At 37.4% G+C, this 20,398-nt stretch overlaps 1 protein-coding gene across 1 annotated transcript; it reads right to left on the minus strand.

The window, feature by feature from the left end:
* Nucleotides 1–644: 644 nt before the first annotated feature.
* LOC139736049 (aquaporin-9-like) lies at nucleotides 645–15,725 on the minus strand. Its single transcript, XM_071646797.1, has 6 exons — nucleotides 15,644–15,725; nucleotides 9,072–9,209; nucleotides 4,515–4,633; nucleotides 1,799–2,016; nucleotides 1,276–1,430; nucleotides 645–745 (listed from the first exon to the last, which is right to left on the minus strand). Exons 1-6 carry the CDS (start codon nucleotides 15,723–15,725, stop codon nucleotides 645–647), a joined length of 813 nt encoding a protein of 270 aa, XP_071502898.1.
* Between the last annotated feature and the right edge of the window lie 4,673 nt (nucleotides 15,726–20,398).

The following is a 20,398-nucleotide window of genomic DNA, read 5'->3' on the forward strand; positions in this document are numbered from 1 at the left end:
TACCACAGCAATTGTTTCTCTTTTTCTTTTCGTTGGTTTTTATGGTAGTGTTCTTCGTGGGCATGCGTTTTTCTTCAAGTTAATAATTCGTTTTAAAAAGTATCCCTTCCATCAACACCTAAACCAATCTGTACCGAAGCTCTTTTATGTCTTTGGAGCGTTATCGCTGTTCAATGTAAAATCATAAAAACATGATTATCTACTCACTGATGATCACTTGAGATTAAAAAAGTAAGAACCCAGAACTTTTATTCTGCTTCAAGCAGAGTTCCTAAGGCGTTCTCCACATACAAAAGTATAAATTTGATAATATAATTATATATTTTTATGATATTAATATGAATTTTATAACATATAATTTTAAAAGTATGAAAGGATTAATTTCAGTCAAATCAACGCCCACTTAGTTTACCCGTACATGTGGTCGGCGTTAAGCAAGGGCGATTGAGTATTTCCTACACAATGTGCTATATATGAAATTGATGACATTAATCACACCCCTGCTACTTGGGGATGTACATCTTCTTCAAACCATCCCGTATCGAGTCGCTTTGGTCATCCTGTGGTATACTAGACCAGGACCTAGACCCGCAGCCGTGGTATTAGAACCATTGATGACTTTAGCGATTGATCTACTCGGTAATCTATAATGTAGTTTGATTTTCGCCATGATCTTCGACATGTTCGTCAGCAGAATTCCTGGAGATTTGTCCAGTACTGGCGTTTGTGTCAACATCGGCCGACTCTGTTGTATGACAAGGAGGACGATGATGGTGAAGGAAGACGAGAAAATCAACCAGAATTACGTCAATAGAGTTTTAGAACTAAAACTGTGTAGGCCTATATGTATAATAACCATAGTTTTCTCTAAACGAAGGTAAAGCCTGCTGTATGGAACGGTACTTATTATTTTTCGGTGGTCTCTTTTGTTTCTCCAATTTATTGACAACTTTTTATGGCACTGACACAATTCCCATGCCAAATTTTCACCGTCAAAGTAGAAAACTAGAAGCGAGTTTGTTCTCATGGAGTGCCTTTCTATGATCACAAATACTGTAGTGATCTTGTCGTCTTGTTTTTCTTCTGTTTGTGAGGTTTATTCAGTCACCTAAACAGCATATTGGTAAATTGTTAGTATCATATCATCGTGGCTAATCACACAGGGAAAAAAAAGGAATAAATGAAGCGAAAAGAGACGGATCCTCCAACGATCAAGGTTAATGAGAAAATAGACGGACACCATACCCAGTTAGGCCTCATTAGCCTTGAACTCACCTTGTTTTAGGTTGGTGCCTTCCAAACCAAGTTCTGCAGTATCATCTACCCGTGGGTGATGCAGTTCCACGGCAAGATAATAGCTCCAAGACCCGAGAGCAGACCCTATAGTTGGTCCAACGATGGGTATGACCCACCAGTGGGAACCCCGTGGTCTTTATTCAACAACAAATACCGAATTCAGTTGACCCAGTTAGTGCTCAATCAAGTGACAGTAATGGCACTATAGCGGTGACTATGTGGCAATCCTGATAACACTGTTAAAGCTTTTCGGCCATTTGAAACACTGATAAAATCTAAATGAAGAATAATGACTTCTGTAACAGGGTAGAGAAGAAAAAAATATCAAACTACAGTTGTATATCAAACTGACTTAAACGGGCGTCTGTTCACAGAGGCCACAATTTATATTTCTCTGGTGTTGTTACCATATATACGCAGGTTTGACTGAACAGTAGTGTTAATGAAATTAAAAAGAATGGAAAGAGGAAGAATGAATGAATGAACCAAAAGACATCCTCACATCCATATGTCCGAGCCATAGCCAGCGGCCGCCAGCACCAGCCTCCCAGACAGGTCAAGCGTAGGATTGAGAGGCGCTCCAGCGTTGTAGCCATAGGCGTGGATGATGACAAAGACGATGAAGCCGAAGAAGAGAGGGATAATGCCCTGGGGTGGGGCCTGGTTGCGACGATCAGCCACGGCTCCTATGAGCGCCAGCATCAACGCCGTGTTCAAAATCTGCATCAAGATTGTGGTAGATTATAACGTACTGCTATTCGCCAAACTCGATGCCTAGCCAACAAAACACCATAGATCATTGATTACACTTGTATTCTGAAAACTCAATCAATTAATCAATCAACCAATATCTCTCTCTCTCTCTCTCTCTCTCTACATATATATATATATATATATATATATATATATATATATATATATATATATATATATATAAACCCCTCAAAAAAAGTTTGGAAATCTGAGTTTGATCAATCATTTCTCATTTTTCCTTAGAAATCAGCATTTTTATGGAGTGAAACATGTATGCGTTCAACCAAACAGATAAACACACAAACAAACAAACACACGCATACACACACACACACACACACAAACGATCATGACTCAAACCATTATCTCACAAAATCTCGCCACATTAACCACCACAAAGACATGAAGAAGTGAAATGGCATGGTCTTGGTTTTATTGGTGAGTTTCATCTTTATTATGTCTTCATTTTATCGTTATTTTGTCTTTACTTTATGTTTACATTGTCTTTATAATTGTCAATGAACATGATCGTGGCTCAGTATCTGGTGGACGACCCAAGTGCTTGCACCACCGCCTGGCACCGTGTCCTCATGCTGTTGATTTGTTTCGTGATTCGCTGCTGAGGAATGGCGTTCCACTCGTCAACCAGTATCTGACGGAGTCCTGCCAATGTCGTTGCATTTGTGACCCTCTTCCCCACAGCTCGGCCAAGTTGATCCCAAAGATGTTCTATGGGGTTGAGGTCGGGGCTGCATGCAGGCCGGTCCATTCTAGTGATGCCCTCTCGAGAGAGAGAAAGTTGCGCACAAGTCTCGCTCTATGTGGTCTTGCGTTGTCATCTTTTTGAAGCATCTCAGCTTTAATTTGCCCTATGGCGCGGGCTTTTTGAACATTGCTTACACATGGCATGATGTACAACCATAAAACTTGATGAGCTATCAAAATTGTCTGGCATGGCACCACTTAAAACTTGAATGTGAAGTTAAGATGTCTGTTGAAATTTGCCTTCATGGCTGACCAGTTGAGAACAAAAGACATAATACAAAAGAACATGTTGTCTATTTTACTCTTCACGACCGTTCTCATTCATAAGGACAGTTCTTGTTCATTTTGCAGCTTTTCAATGCAGACCTTATCAGACGCTTTTGAGTACAGCCCTTTACTTGATAGCATAATCATAGTGTAGGATATTTCAAAGAGATTTTAATAATCTTTCCATTGATAGCATGCATGTATTTTATAGTGCTTACTAACTGGAGAAATTTACAACTGAAGTCAAATTTCCAAACTTTTTTTGAGGGGTTTATATATACATACATGTTGAGAATTCACGTATTGGCTCCAATATAACGAAGAATCAAGAAATAAACTAGTAATGCATTTTTTTTTTGCCAATAAAGAATGAGTTTATTGTACTCAAATTTTCGGTGGCCTCCACCTTCTTCAGGAGTCTGCCAAAAAAAAAAATGCATTACTAGTTTATTTCTTGATTCTTCGTTTTATACATATATATATATATATATATATATATATATATATATATAACATATAAACAATAGATGATTTATATAATAAACTGCGTCAAGATTTAACAAAACGTGTTCTAAACACTGATTGCTAGATGTAGATGACACTTTCAGTATATCAGTGCTTCGAAGAGAAGTGTAATACTATAATAGCAATGACAATTATTCAAAAACATGATAGCTCAATGGATTCAGTTGTGAAAACTCTTGAAAAAATAATACAGGAAAACAGGAAAAAGCAGTATGTGTAAGCGAAGAAAAATTGGTCACCAACTGAACGCTTATATAAATTGTATCGATATGTCTCTCAGAGAATTAAACAAAAAAGATAAATGACTTGTATCCGTGATTTTTCACTTGTGTTACTCTTTCCCCCAAATCAGTCCGTCAACTGACTGATAGTTGAGTACAGAGAACCGTCGGCATTCTCTTGTGTGCCTTTGCTGTCGCCACGGTCATTTACTCCATTCGTCCACTTCCTGACGATACCCATCCATCCTGTTTTTTGTACGTCCTGGCCTTGCCTTCACTTCAACGTGTCCTTCTACCGTCATCTGTGCTGTCTGGTCGCCGTTTCCAATGACCGTGTTTCCACATACAGCTTCCTGTTCCTTAGCTGTATGGGCAAGAAGACCTTCTTCTTCTGAAACTCCTCGCATTGATCTTCCTATCTCTCCAGCTGACCTGGAACATTCTACGCCATACCCACAGCTCAAATGCATTTAATCTCCTAATTTCCCTCAACTGAGACTATTTTCATTTCGTCGTTTTGATATCATGCCGAAAGAGGGAAAGAGAAAATGAGAGAAAACATCGAGAGATATTGTGGAGAAAACACTTCATTCATAGCTACTTTCAATCCATCTAATCACCAGAAAAAGTATGTATTATACGTGTAATCATCAAATGATAGAAGTAAATCCGAGGGGTTGCTCAAACCTGTTCAAAAACCGCTGTAATCGGTGACAGGAAAGGCTGGGGAAAAGTGGCGAAGATTGAAGCTGTCCCATTCTCACCGAAAACCTGTCGAGTTCCACCGTCCAGATCATCAAAAGCGTCTATGATTTAGTGCAACAGAAAATAGATCACGCTAAAGCATCATAAGTGAGCAAATAAAAACGAAAACAAATTACTGCATCTGATTACGTAGAATTGAATCCTTCGAAAAAAAAAACGCTCTCTGTTTGTCCATGTGTCTTTCTTTCAATCTAGAGAAGGACCTATCATAATAAGTTTTCTGAAAACACAAAACAACAGCAGATCACCTTTATACTAGGTGCTACAAAAACATTTCCCATTTTCGATCCATAACAGTTTGAAAACTACAAATCAGATAACACTGTCATTGAATAGCTGAGTGGTGTAAAATTAAGTTGCAGATGATTTGAATATGAAAGCATAATTCATTTTCGTGAAATCCATGGTTAATTCTAAAGTTAGGTTCCAGATTTTGGTCAAATTCTAACCCTATGTACAAAATCTGAACATTTAATTAATGATGTGTATGTGAGTGTGTGCTTACAATGGCCCTGAACAATGGACATGAATATCACCTGTTCAGAGCTCTGCTGAATAGGCTTCAGCTTCAGGGGTCTATTGCTCCAGGCACATGAATGCTTTATTAACAATTCATGTGGATTGCCCTGGGCACTACTAGTCTGAATTCATTGTAAAGGGTGAAATGCATGCACATGAAAAAAATTAAGCACATGTATTTCCATGTGCTTGCATATACTACATTTCAGGATGAATGAAGACTATAGCTGTGATAGTGGAATTTCTCATGAATAAATTAATAATACAGCATTTAGACCCTGGCCATTATCCAGGACCATTGTCTGGGTGTTAACCACACACTCCCATACACACCAACTGACCACTGTGCAAAGTGAAGGTTTGTACAGAGGGTTGAAAATAGAGCAAAATCTGAATCCTAACTTAAAAATTAATCTTTAATTTCATGAATCTGATTCATGCTTTCATTTTTAGATTACTTTCAACAAAACTGTACACTTTTCAGCTATTGCTCATATCAATGTCAGTGTTATCTGATCTATAGTTTTTGAACTATTAAGGATCAAAAATGGGAAATGTTTCTGTAACACCTAGTACTTATACCATGTAGCAATTCAAGAGTGATCGGTCTGTACACAATTTAATATTGTTTATTTTTTTTTTTTGCTTCGGCTCATTTTGTGATTCTGCTTTAGACTACTAAAGTCATGCAGATGATACTGGTCTGTCGAGAGCCTGTACTGAGTCTTGATTTCCAAACGCGTTCGCTGAAGGGGGTGAAGTTCAACGAACATTCTGTCGTGATTAGTCCCCAAGTTTTCATCCTGCGCAGCTGGCCTATCGCATACTTTATCGATGTTATTTGTCCATTCCGACAGATTTAGAGTGTATCGGAGCTGTCGTGAGATCTTAGATTGTGCTTCCACTAAACACCATTCTTATATAAGCTGTTAAAAGTGTTCCTTCTTCAGACATGTCCTGGGAACAATCAATACATGCACTTCGTGTCCTAAGTCGAAAATGTAATCCTGGTTGTCTGTTTACGCAGGACTTCAAAGAAGACACGCAATAATCAGATCTCGTTGAGATTAATGGATACATTGTTGAATATTTGTAAACGGGCTACCGGTTCAGTTCCCCCAGTGCCAATACTCGTGGCCGAATCGGGACATAATTAAGTGATTACACAAAACCATCCTCATCAAATCTGTACAAGTAATCTATACTATAGCCCGCAAAGCACGGATCTAAAGACTTCGTGTTTTGTTTTGAAGAAGAGTTAGAAATTGATTTGTGTGTATATGTGTGTGTGCCCTGCATTAGCTATTTTGCAATTGGTATATCATGGACGGGCTTCTCGTCTGTGATAATATTCTCATGATAGTTTCCTGTGTTCACAATCACTGTTAGTATAAAGATGACACCGTTCTCCTCTACCAATCCACCCCCTCCCATATTTCTCTATTAATCTCTCCGTCTCCCCCCCCCCTCTCTCTCTCTTTCTTTCTGTTAAATAATTGTACCGTAAAGAGCGATTAATGAAGAAAGGAAGGGCAACTGTCCCTTCTTCTCTACCCTGTACATTATAGATCACAATCATTTTTTTAGGATCATTATACATTAGATCTATTTTTGACGTTTTATTACGATATACCACTATATGTTTCAGGTCAAATAGGGATGGTTTAGTTCTGGTTGAGAGGGGGATTCAAAGTTTATCTTTTTGCGAGATAATTGGAAACCATCTGTAAAACATTAAAGGGTGTATTATTGTAAGAGGAATTCAATGTATATTTAGAATTATATGCTTATTGTATCACGAAATTGTTGGAAACATAAGGCCCCATCTTAAATAAAAACTATATCACCCCTTTAATACGTAAACTCAGACAAACAGAACTGTGGAAGCTTCATGAATCTCGGTGTAGAACAGTCAAAAAGAAAGACAATGGAATTTCGACGTTTTTTCATGTGATACTGAGTCACAAACACATAGCCATTGGTTATGACCGCTTGTTCGTCAGATGTTTTAGAATTTTTCAACTTTTTGATAATTCAATCCATATTCATTTGATTTCATTTTCTTCTTCCACAGAACATAACATAATATACAAAAATTACGAATGATCTTGAGAACACAATAATTGACTATATGATGAAAATTAGAGGTGTTAACGAATTAAAAGCAAATGCACATATTTTCCAACCAATTGTAATATGTGGAGTATCCGTGCTCTGAGAAAAAACAAAATAAGGGGTCCACTACAAAGTGCAGCTGACATACTGTGGACAAAGCATGCAATCGACTCATGATCTTACAAAATAAAAATATAAAGTCAGTCTGGACATGGCAGACATTACAGGACAGAAAGAAACAAACATAAAAACAAAACACAAATACATGTACATGTACAAAATCACAGCAACACAGTATGACTGTATAGACAAGGTCTACAAGCTGTTATTGAGGAATCAGAAAAGGGACGTTCAAGAAAGCTGCTTGAATATCTGATGATTCAGTGTAGCTCTATAAAGCTGTGATGATAAAATGAAAATATGCATTTCACTATCTGGGGATGACGATATTTATATTCATTACGGATTAATTACAAACGCTGTCTCTTCGGTAGGACTCGAAAAGAGGCAAAATATCAGCTTGGGCTAAAAAGACTATATGTAACGAGAGAGCGTTGTCTTTTTTTATTTCATCGTTCGGAGAATCAAAAAATGTAGGGCCTGTGTATGTGAATGTATTTTGAGCTTATGAAGTCCTTAAGATCAGTAAGTGAAAACTATTCGAACACCTAATAGGATATTTATGAAACAATTCATTTCTCTGATATATGAAATTAAACGTATGTGGGGTTGTATTATACTTCAATTAAACATTATTGTTTCATTATAAGCAATACAAATTTTTAATTTGTTTGAATTCTGTAATCCAAAAAACAAATGGTGAATCTGACTGGATGCGCGGGGCGAGTCCGCTTAGATCATTTCGGTAGCAACTTTTTGGTAATAACAGCAGTTTATCTAACAAATGAATGCTGGTGGTTGTTTCCCCATGTTAAAATTCCATAGTTTCAGCAAGTTAAAATCAAGGAATGATATAAATTCAACAAAGAAGAGGAAGGCATCAATGCAATCTAAATCTGTTGATGATACCAATGTTACGTGGATAGCTGTACAGATGTTGACCCCAAGATGATTTATTATCGACAGTGACAACCAGAAATTTGATTTTAGATATATTTTCCAAAGGAGTGCCATTAAATATGATATCTGTTGGCAAAACTTCATTCGAATGGCTAAAAGTCATGTACTATATACTTGGCTACTGAAGATTTAGAGACAATTGATTTGCTCTTATCCATCGAGTAACTTTTTGCAATTCGGAATTTATTGTTCATACCAGGGAGGTGAGAGGAAACACCTCCCTGTTCATACAAAAGTAATTGGAGTTTGGTGCGAAAAGAAAACATTTGAATCATGTGCTAACAGTGTAGATCACTGGATATTCGAGGATCTGCAAAAGTCATACTGAACCACCCAGTGGAACATCGCAAGCAATATCTTTCAAGCTTGAATATTATCCCTTCATAATGTACATCAACTATACCTCCCCCTACCCTTACACAGTTATCTTGTTGAAATGTTCAGATTATAATGTGAAGGCATAATATTAATTCAAGCCTATGATAAAACAAAGAAAAGAGAAAGAAAAAAACAAGGTGAACTTTTCTTTGAATTGACTTGTACGGCCATACATTGTGAAAATTCGTATGATTTTCATACTTATGTGCTCGGTAACATCTGAATTAAGAACTCCTGTAATTTTCTGACTTTTTTTTACATCTGGCTTTCATGAAACTTTGTTGTTCTGTTTCTTTAAGTTTGTTTATTCGAAGTAAATTCAGCATGTCACGACGACACGAACAATCTTGTGTCTATAACAAGGGACAGCATAATAGAAATTACTACCTGTGTAAATCAAGTAGGCTGTGCCAGCTCCGAGAAAACCTCCCATAAGTTGTGCGATGGCGTAGAAAGGGACCTTCCACCAGGGAAAGGCGCCCACGGCAGCCAGGCCCACAGAGACGGCTGAGTTTAGGTGACCACCTGACCCCAGGGATATATCATGAAAGACGCTTAGTAGTTGGCATGTCAAAATATATCATGTAGGTTTCACGTAATTTAGTACGTTACAAGCGTGCATACGTATGCTGTTAAGATTTTGGTCGCAATACAGTTTCCTATATATCTTTTATACATCTACCGTTTTACTTACAGGCATAATTTACCATTTGCAAGATGAAACAAAAACCCAGCATTAGTGCTTAAAGATAGTTCTGAAATGTGAGTTAGGGATAGAAACAACCAATGTAAAAATTTGAACCAGTATGTGAACAATAGTTATGATAGAAAATGTTTCCAGACTAAACCGCCTACAGTTATGGTTTAATGAGACAAAATATCGATATCTCCTTATATTTTAGGCTTTATTGCGAAAATTGTATATGGTAGGATGTTTTGTAATGCAACTGACCTATAGGCATCAAAAGTGATATCTTGAACATTCTAGAAATCACTGCTCCCAAAGGTAAACAGGACCTTTAATAAAGGAGCATATCATCATAACAAGTAACGTAAGATGATAAAAGTCATTTAATCTCTTCAGGAAGAAAATTGAAATCTGTGAAGACAGCGGAAAAAGAGAGTAAATGAAATAAGAGGAAACGAAATGGAAAGGTTGACTTTCAAATGTTATGTTGCTATGAAGGCTAATCAAACTACAGAAGAGAAAGGACATTAATTTGCATCCTTAACATCTACTTCTCCAGAGGTATCTATCCTGTCGATTGCCATAAAAACTTTACGATGAGGATTTATTATAAATCAGCTGTCGTTCTCTTCCAAGGTCATTTGGTATGCAAGCGATTAAAATCAAAGCTGATAACGATACTTAACGACGTCAAATTTATTTGCGATGATTGGAGAAGAGACCTGTGCTGACAACTAACAAAAAAATGGCAAAAACACCTGATAAACTTTCAAATAATTTCACGCGGATATAATGAACAAAAGCTTGAATGCAATGCTTTGATCTTTATTCATCAAAATTCAAGTTTTATATTTAATTACAATACAAGGTTGACGTTAAGCGCCGTTAAACATTATATTCTATTAGACATTAGACAAGCCCTACTTGTTTGACGCCTATAGGTTTTGTATCAGGGAAACCACTTTATTAGCCTTGAAAAAAAAACCCGCATCACTACCAATAACACGGTCTATCAAAGACGTGAGATTCATGTCGCCCCTCACTCCGCCGCTCTCTCTCTCTTCTCTTTTCTTTCCCCCAACTGTTCTTCTTCTTTTGTTGCTGTCACGTACAGTATATCATGAAAGGATTGACTGACAAGTAATAGATTCAGTTGTAATTCGTGGTTAAAATAAAATAGACTAAAGAATAGAATTAGATTAAATCAAGTGAATTAAAAAGAAAATGAAACAAAGAAAATACATAAAGAAAATATAATACAAGATAGAATATTACATCAATACAAGCTCCACTGGGACGTGGTACATCCAATAATATAACATCTGGCCTGTTGTACAAAACATTTCACTTTTGTCATACAACCTTTATAAAGCGTAGCCAAACACACATATCTTAGAAATATCAAACACTTTGTTTACTGCGCAGTCTATACAGAATCACTGCTCATCATTATACTTATTAATGTATCCATTTCATTTCATTTATTTCATTTCCAGCAACAAAAAAAAAAATGGAATTGCAAATATACATTCAAATAAACATAATTACACAAAATCAATACAACAACGAAATCAAGAAAAATACTGTGAACTGAAATACAATAAACGATGTGACTTTATGACAAATACCGAAAGAAAATTGATCGGAAATGGAGGGGACGGTTGAAAAAAGCGGAACATGTCATGAAACTAACATCTAATTGCTGAGCGAACAAGACTAGGCAACTTGCCAAAAAAAAAAAACAACAACAACAAACAAAACAAATGCCCACACATTCCACAAACACGAGGAAGCTTTCTCGAAAGAAAAAGGATTAGCGTGGAAGGAAACAAACAAGAAGAGACTGAAGGAGACGAGGAAAGGACGAAGGAAAAGGAGTTGGAGGGTCAAAACCAACAAAGCACCAGATACATAGGTTTACCAAGATGTAGAGAAGATCTTAAAGGGACTGCACGGTACTTGTTAAGGTGGGGATTCATGTTTTGAACATTCCTAAGTGAGATAATGAGAAGCCCCTTATGAAATATGAAAGAGCATGTCATTTTAAGAAGGATTCAACATTTATTTGATGAAAATTGGTTTTCAAAAGGCTGAGATATCCAAAAAAAAAGTGATAATAATAAAAGGTGACAGGCCACGCCTTTTATTAGGATATCTATGTTTCGCCTTGTTTTTGGATATCTCAACCATTTCAAAACCGATTTTCATCAAATAAACTTTTGATACCCCTTAGAATTGCATGCTCTTTGACATCTCATAGAGTGGTTTATGAATATCTCAATCGCAAAAGGTTAAAAGCTAAATTCTCACCTCGACCAGAACTGTGCACACCCTTTAATGATATCAAGAGACGATAACCGATCATGATAAAAAACGAACTTGAAATCAGGGCTAACAAGAATATAAACATTCTGCATAGGAATTTCTGAGAAAAAAAAAACACCTCTCAAAGTAAAAGTATTAAAACTTTAAGCCTCCTTCATACTGTTACTGAGAGAATTCTACAATTCAGGGCCAAAAAACAGAGATTATGGATTTTGAAAAAAAATAGTCCTAGCCAAGTGCAATCAAATTCATCCCATGGTCGGGTAGGATGTAAATGGACAGTTTTGGTTTAAACAAAGATGGAATCGAATACAAGAAGGAGAGAATGATTGGTAAATTGTAAGTAATTTGTCCTGAATGCAAACGATACAAATTAATATTAATCTTTATATGTTGTTGCCATGAAATGGAACATCAGTATGGCATCTTCACGATTAGGTACCAATAACACAAAGGTCTGTTTTCTGTAATAATAGTATTTTCTCTATATAATTATGAGGAATATGTGTTTCACAAGGCGAGTGCGTCATAATAGATTAAAGGGGAATTACAAAAATACATGTTGATTGAGTGAATAGAGCATTATTAGTAGAATACGTCAGTGAAAGTTTGAGGAAAATCGTGCAAACCGTTCAAAAGTTTTGATCTCTTGAAGTTTTGGTGACGAGACCGCTGGATCAGAAGACTACTACGGATCATGACATCACATAATATGGACTACCATATAAAGAAAATATAAAGAAAATTAAACATTTTTTCACTTTTCTATCAAAATGAAAGAGGACTACCTCTTTCAGAAAGCAGGGGGAATAACATTACCCTTGACATTATGTCAGTAACAACTATAACAAGTTTAGGGAATGTGTTTCTGTCATATGAAATGATATCATGTGGAATTTTCTTTTTACTTTCTTTATATGGTAGTCTAAATGTGATGTCATGATCTGTAGTAATCTTCTGATCCAGTGGTCTCGTCACCAAATTTCAAAACTTCATAACTTTTCAACCGAATGTCCGATTTTCCTCAAACTTTCATTGATGTGTTCTACTAATATTGCTGCATTCACTCAATCCACATGTATATTTGGCTTTAATTCTCCTTGAAATAAGGTGATACCAAAGTAGAGTACAACATGAAAGATAATTCTGCATAGTTCTGAATGTCGCAATAGGCGTGTTACATTGGCTGTAACTTTCATGTGAACAATGTACTCTGGTGATTGCGTGAGAGCCAAACGACCATCTCAATAATCAAGGATCCGGCAGTGCAATGAGAAGGGGAATTTCAGCTGTTTGTACAAACAGACGGTACACGTGTTGCATTGTTAACCCAATTTACTATTGACATCAATACATCCTTCTATTGTGTGGATAGACAGCGATGCGTGCAAACAGAGAATGTAAATATTGTGCAGTTTGTACTTGACGGATTGGTAATCTGATATGTTTATCTATAGGCAGCAACGCATCGTGCTTTGACAAAGTAAAGTATGTGTGCAGGCTGCGTCTACTCCAGTGAAATGAAGAATAAAGAAAAAAAATAACAACAGGAAAAATATGTATGACAAAGGTTTATCGGGGACGATTGTCATCACTATTAGGGTATAGCCCCCCTCCCCCCAACAAAGCTGACGACTTCTTCAATTTCAAAAGTGTGTCAAGAAAAAAAAAGTCAATCGGATGGTTATATGACTGTGTGTTTTTTCAAGAAACTGTTTGGTGTGACAGTGGTGCGATTTGTGGTAAACAGTATTCGTCAGAAAAAAGTCTTCAAATCGTTCGCTTTTACAAAGCTCATTACATGAAAGCCTGAGCAGAAAGGTAAGCCTGGCCACATGACAGCCTGGCCACATGACTTAAGAAATAATGATATGAATAACGATTCTTCTCTGTCCTGGTGTACTATTTGGACCTCCGACTCACATAAACACCATGGATAAAGGAATAGCATTGTCCTATACGTCCTTGCATAATGACGATATTAAGATACCATTACTGGAATGCCTATTGAAATCAGAAGTAAAACCCTCACGAGTCGAGAAAATCAATCTTCTGTATCTAGTATACAGACGCATCATGTATTTTGATTAAAGGACCAGTTTCTTCGAGACAGTCAATGACGTGAATAAAGCTCGTCTTGGATTTCTGTTAATTCTTAAAGACAGACTAAGTGAAATGACTTTGTTGTCCCTAATATTATGAAATCAGACACAGAATTTCAATTTCATAATTAACGGACTAACAATTTTTGTTAAATCACCATTGTAACAGATTTCATCTATAATTTGAATACAACAGCAAAACATCTCAAACTGGGGGGCGTTTCATCAACGAGTTCGTCGGGGGTTTTCACCGACGAATTTGCTATCAGCCAATCAGACGCAAGGATTTACACTGACAACTGTTAAAAGCTAATGAAATCCTTGGTCTGATTGGCTGATAGCAAATTCGTCGGTGAAAACTCTGACGAACTCGTTGATGAAACGCCCCCCTGGTCTGTGAACTACTGTGAAAATTGAATGTAATCACAATGCAATGTATAATATAGAAATGAATGTAATTCGTCGCTAAATTCTCAAGAGAATGAATAGTACTTCATTCTCTCTGAACAATCGTGTTGACTCAACATTTCATGTGTAGCATTCATAATGCGTGAAAATTCGAATAGCCCAAAAGATGATGTATAAGAGGACAGTCCACACCCCCATGAAGTGACGTCACCTTCCAGAATATACGGCATGCATAGTGTATAGTTCTTATTGCTCTTTATTTTACCCCTTGTCTATCCCTTATTAGTAGTCCGGCGGGCGTTTTTTTTTTAGACGGCACAGATTGGGGCATGGCGCGTGTTAAACCTATGGGAAACACGTTGGGTTAGGGTTAGGGTTTAAGGTTAGGGTTAGGGTTAGGTTTAGGGTTAGGGTTAGGGTTAGGGTTAGGGTTAGGGTTTTATAGTTAGGGTGAGAGTTAGGGTTAGCGTTAGGGTGAGGGTTAGGGTCCCCAATCTGTGCCGTCTAAAAAAAAAACACGCGTCCGGCGGGATCCTAACCATGAACACTATTTCTGATCAGTCTGCCTGTTGCGCTCTTCATGCACCAACCCACTCGATTGTCGAAATCCTCGCGCGTGACAGCTGTCGGTTACCATGGTCACACGGCCTGCTTGGTATTAGGACTCATGCTAGAATATTACTCGGAGGGGGGGGGGGGGCATTCCATGAAGGAATTTGTTGGATGAAATATCTGACAAGTCAATTATATCCGACAAGTTTTGAGAAATTCTGTAGTCTGATTGGCTGATTTCTCTGAACTTGTCGGATATAATTGACTTGTCGGACATTTTATCCGACAAGTTCCTTCATGAAATGCCCCCCTGAGCTTTACTGCCCTAGTAGACGGTATTGTTTACGTTCATGACAAATCTCATCATTATTCCACCTTCTACTTTTGTATTCATGCCATACTGTTACGCCATTTTCTATACTTTGCAACACACCCCTTGAATCTCTGCAATCCCAGTTGTTGTTCTACCAATGTCCTTACTAAGGTTATATTGCTGCAACATGTGACCTTTCTGTATTCTATTTAGCTGGATTTTTTGTTTTGTTTATTTTAATCGGTTTCCCCACTTATAGTTGGTCTTAAAAATCATCCGCATTCTAAACTTCCCCTAATCTGATTTATCACTACCCACGGGACCTGCGGCTGTACAAGCTAATGCTTTTACGCAGGCCCCGTCATATTTTTCGCATCATGACCACAGTTTGATTCGCATATGTACAGACCTTGTGTTTATACCAAATCAAACTTTTGTACTTTCCGATGAAGTCTCATCTAAATTATGTTTTGTATGATTTTCGTATTTATATACTTTATTGTTGTATATGTGAAAAATATGAATATAAATTGAAATGAAATGAAAATGAAAATTTAGACATGCATCTCACCTGATACCCCGAACCCAGAGTAGATGGACAGTGCGAGAGCCATGCCGATAGAGAAGGCCGTTTGGAAGTTCGACGTCGACATCGAGAGCGTCGCTCGAGCAACCACTCCTCGCACGAGGACCTTGGAGAGTTAGCGCACGGGATAGAAGCGAAATGTCGTCGAAAATGGTCAAAATAATGTAGGCTACATGTATCGGTACGATTTAGGTTTTCATGTCGTTTGTCCTAACAAACAAAAACTTTATGATGTTTTCATATCAAGAACCCCAATCCCCCAAATTTTAACAACTTTGTTTTATTTCGTGAGACCCACTCTTTTGAGAAATAAAGGCAACAAACATAAAAAATTAGCTGTAAGAGAACAATTGTGATGCATCGTGAATGGTCTGAATTGAATCTTCCAAGGACATCACGGGTTCGCGTCACGAGATCCACACCAACGAGTCAAACAGCCAACGATCATAGACACCTCGTGAATAAGACCCATGATGAGCTCGACAGCAAGTAGAATGGATCCACGAGCTATACGGCCCATCAGCTCTACACTAGGTAAATAAGGCCCATTAGCTCGACACGATGGGCAAACAGGGCACACAAGTCCGACACTAGGGCAAACAGGGCCCACGAGTTCCACACTGGACAAAGAAAGCCCAAGATACCGACTTTACATTACAGGACTTAATGTAAGCAAGCTGTTGGGATTTTTTTTCCTAGTGCCGAGCTCATGGGCTGTCTGACTCGTGGGATGTATGACACGTGGACTTTTTTAAATGTCCGAGCTCGTGGGCTGTATGACTCGTGCTTGTCCAGCTCGTGGGTAGATCTCAACATGATTCATAACAATGCTTTGCAAGCCACATTCTTTTTTTCCTTGTCCAGCTCGTGGGTAGATCTCAACATGATTCATAACAATGCTTTGCAAGCCACATTCTTCTTTTCCTGAACTGATTTCAAATGTGTTTGGCCGATGGTGTCTGAAGTAAGTTTACAGATGAAGGCATAAAAGCTGCAGTTCAGAATTGATTAGAATAATTTATTGATTTCCTTAACTAGTGACCGCTTAGGAAGCATTGGATGCTTTATAAGCCAACAACTACAAAGGCTTGAGACCCCTCCAAAGGACCAGGCGATGAGGTTATTGTGCATTAGCCATAATAGGGGCGCAAACGCTGCAGCCTTGCAGGGGCTTCGAATCAGGGACATCGTGATCGATAATCCGCTTCAACAACTCAGAATCATTTTATGTCATTATCAGAGGGCTTACCTCATATGGATACTTACAGCATACAGATACATTCCGTAGAATTCACACAGCGTTTGTCTGGCCAACTCATTTCTCAACGTGAAGATCTTTCTTAGCTTGTCTTTATTTTGCGAGCAAGCCATGCTGCCCGTCCACTACTAGACCTCCTGCAGACACAGTTCTCATAGGAATGACGGTATATTGTCGAATGGCTTTCCCTTATGTCCACAGTGGACCAAAATGAGAATTTCAACCTCCCCTATGTTTCTTCACATCACACTTTATATATTCGTCACGTTCGCTCCTCGAGGGAAAATACAAATATTGAGTATTAAACCGCCTGTATCACACCTTTTACGCACAACCACGTTGGTTGAATGTAGGTAGTGTACCTGTTATGGTCGGTGTTTGACTGACGGATATACAGACGCTGGGTTCACACAATGGGTATAAACGTCAAACTTTATTTTGTTTGTTGCATGAACAAAAGGAAGACATGCTTGGGGAAACCGCGAGGACCTTTGTAGGGCCTCCATAACGTTCTGGATGCCGCAACAGCAGATATCTGCCTAATAGATGCGCAGGGGAGTCTAACCTGAACAGTATAAAGGGCTCTTACCTTAACAGAGCCACGTAGTTATACTCAAGAGTTATTTCCTCATCATGTTCATATTGTTGATTAGTAAGACATGGAAAAGTGAATAAAGGAAGAAACATATCAAAAAGGGGGAAACAGTGGTAATAGAAAATACAGATGCAACACTTTCTCAGAAAGATTTGCAAGGGCCTCCACAGCAATTTTGTTCCCGCAGATCTTTACTGACATACAGTGAACTGCCAGAGGTTCAAGTACATGTAGTTCAGCGCACGGGCAGTCAGATAATTTGAGATGAAATAGTTAATGGTTTTGTACCGAGTTATGTCAACAACGTGACGAGAGAGCGTACCGTGTGTTTAGTAACATGTACAGTATAAAATGTATGTCCGTATGCGTGTGTGTGTGCGCGCGTGTGTGTATGTATGTGTTTGGGGATGACTTTTTTAAAGTTAGTCTTTTTTTTTATCTACTCAAGGAAACACCGTTGACCTTAATTTGTAATATACGAGAACAAGGTACACTGCAGATTTTCAAGCACTGTGTGTACTTATTCAGTTATAATCTCTCTTTTTTCAGGAAGAAAAATGATCAAAGAAAATGGGATTCCATTGGGATTAGAACCCGAGACCTCCGGATTCCTAGCCCGGTGCTCTACCGACTGAGCTATAGAAAGCCCTAGTTCAGTGTTCGTCCCAGAAACCCAAGAGAATTTAGGAATAATATTCATTTCTGGTCAGTTTTTCTGTTCGCGTTTTTTATCAGGCAGTTTACAATCTACTAGAAATAGCAAACAAAGGTAAGCCGGCTGCAACTCATCTTTCTTTCTGGCTGTTTCTGTCAAATCAAAAATTTGTCTGCGTATATGCGTGCATGTGTTCGAGATTGTAAGTGGTATAATAGATGTTCTTCATCACATGTACTGTCGTTACACACTGTCTCCCTATGATTCGCATTGTACGGGATCGTGGACTTGGATAAACATCCGATTTGTATAAAAATCAATGTTACTGTAAAAGTCACTTGGGATGATGTACTCTATACACGAGCAAGCACGTGAGCCATCATTATATCAAAGAAATTAACTCTAAAGTACTAATATGAAAACAGTAAACATACATAATAAACTAAAATTCAACAATTTATTCTTGAACAAGAACAAGGAGTGAAATTTTTAATTTTCCAACGTTTTGTAATTTTACAGATTTCTGACAGCATAGGGAAGTTTTGGTAGTGATTTCTACAGCTCAGTGAACACACTCCTTCGAATTAATTGTATAATTTTTTTTTTTCTAGTAAGCCCCAGATTCTGGATGCTTACTGCGCCTAGCGGCAATCATGCCTTCCTCCATTATGACACAAGATTGGATTTGGCATCAACGTGAAACAGCGAAGCTACAGTATAGGAAATACGTGTCTCGCAAAATAATGTTCATAAAACAAACAAACAAACAATATGACTACTTCCAGTGACATGAAGCTCTTATGAAAATGTTGATTTCGGCCTCGGTACTCGGTAAAGTATCTCAAATATTGTGCAGTTGTTTTTATCACTACCATTAACAGTGCTTTTATATAGTGCTGTTTGTACGGTCGTATATAATTCTCATAATCATCATGATATTTGGTTGGACATTCTGCCATATATATATATATATATATATATATATATATATACATATATATATATATATATGTATATATATACATATATATATATATATATATATATATATATATATATATATTGTAGTTGCTCCGCGTATTGGCAGTACTAGAAATAGCAACAATAATGTCACAATAGATGAATGCATTAAATGCCAATTGCCTTGATTTTAATAGTATTAAAATCAAGGCAATTGGCATTTAATGCATTCCTCTATTGTGACATTATACATATATTATATACCTAGGTGTTACAAAAAACATTTCCCACTTTTGATCCTTAATAGCTCAAAAACTATACATCAGATAACACTGCCATTGATATGAGTAATAGCAAAATAATGAACAATTTTCTTGGAAGTAATTTTATAAAGCATATCTTGGTTTCATTAAATTCGACATTATTTTTCACTTAGGTTTCAGATTTTTGCTCTATTTTCAACCCTCTGTACAAAACTTAACTTGGCACAGGGGTCAATTGGAGTGTATGGGAGTGTGTGGTTAACACCCAGACAATGGTTCTGGACAATGGCCAGGATTGGAATGCTCCATTTTTATTTATGAGGAATTCCATTATCACAACTAGTCTTTATTCATTCTGAAATGTGGTGTATGCAAGCACACGGAAGCATGTGCTTACTTTTTTCATGTGCATGCAGTTCACCCTTTGCCATGAATTCAGACTAGCAGTGCCAAGGGCAATCCATCATGATTAACTGATAAAGCATTCATGTGCCTTGCATGGAGCAGAGTTCTGAACAGGTGGTATCCATGTCCATTGTTCACTGTCTGTAAGTACACACTCACATACACATCATAAGTTCCTGGGTACGGAGGGTTAAAATTTGACCAAAATCTGGAACCTAACTTTGAAATCAATCATGGATTTCATGAAACTGATATAGGCTTTCATATTCAAAACACCTCAAACTAAATTGTATAGTATGCAGCTATAACTCACATCAATGACAGTTTTATCTGATATATCGTTTTCGAACTATTAAGGATCAAAAGTTTGTTGTTGTTTTTTTGTAACACCTAGTACACACACACACACACACACACATATATATATATATATATATATATATATATATATATATATATATATATATATATTTGTTTTCTATCACAGTATACCATCAGTCATTTCGTGGTGAATTAACTTACAATAAGCGTTTTCAAATTGCCAAACTAATTCACCTGAACAATACTGCCTTGATATCATTTCCGATTGATTTCTTCGTTAGAA

Source organism: Diadema antillarum, unplaced genomic scaffold, assembly GCF_040938485.1.
Source record: "Diadema antillarum isolate AM-2024a unplaced genomic scaffold, OU_Dant_1.0 seq00000620_RagTag, whole genome shotgun sequence".
Lineage (NCBI taxonomy): Eukaryota > Metazoa > Echinodermata > Echinoidea > Diadematoida > Diadematidae > Diadema > Diadema antillarum.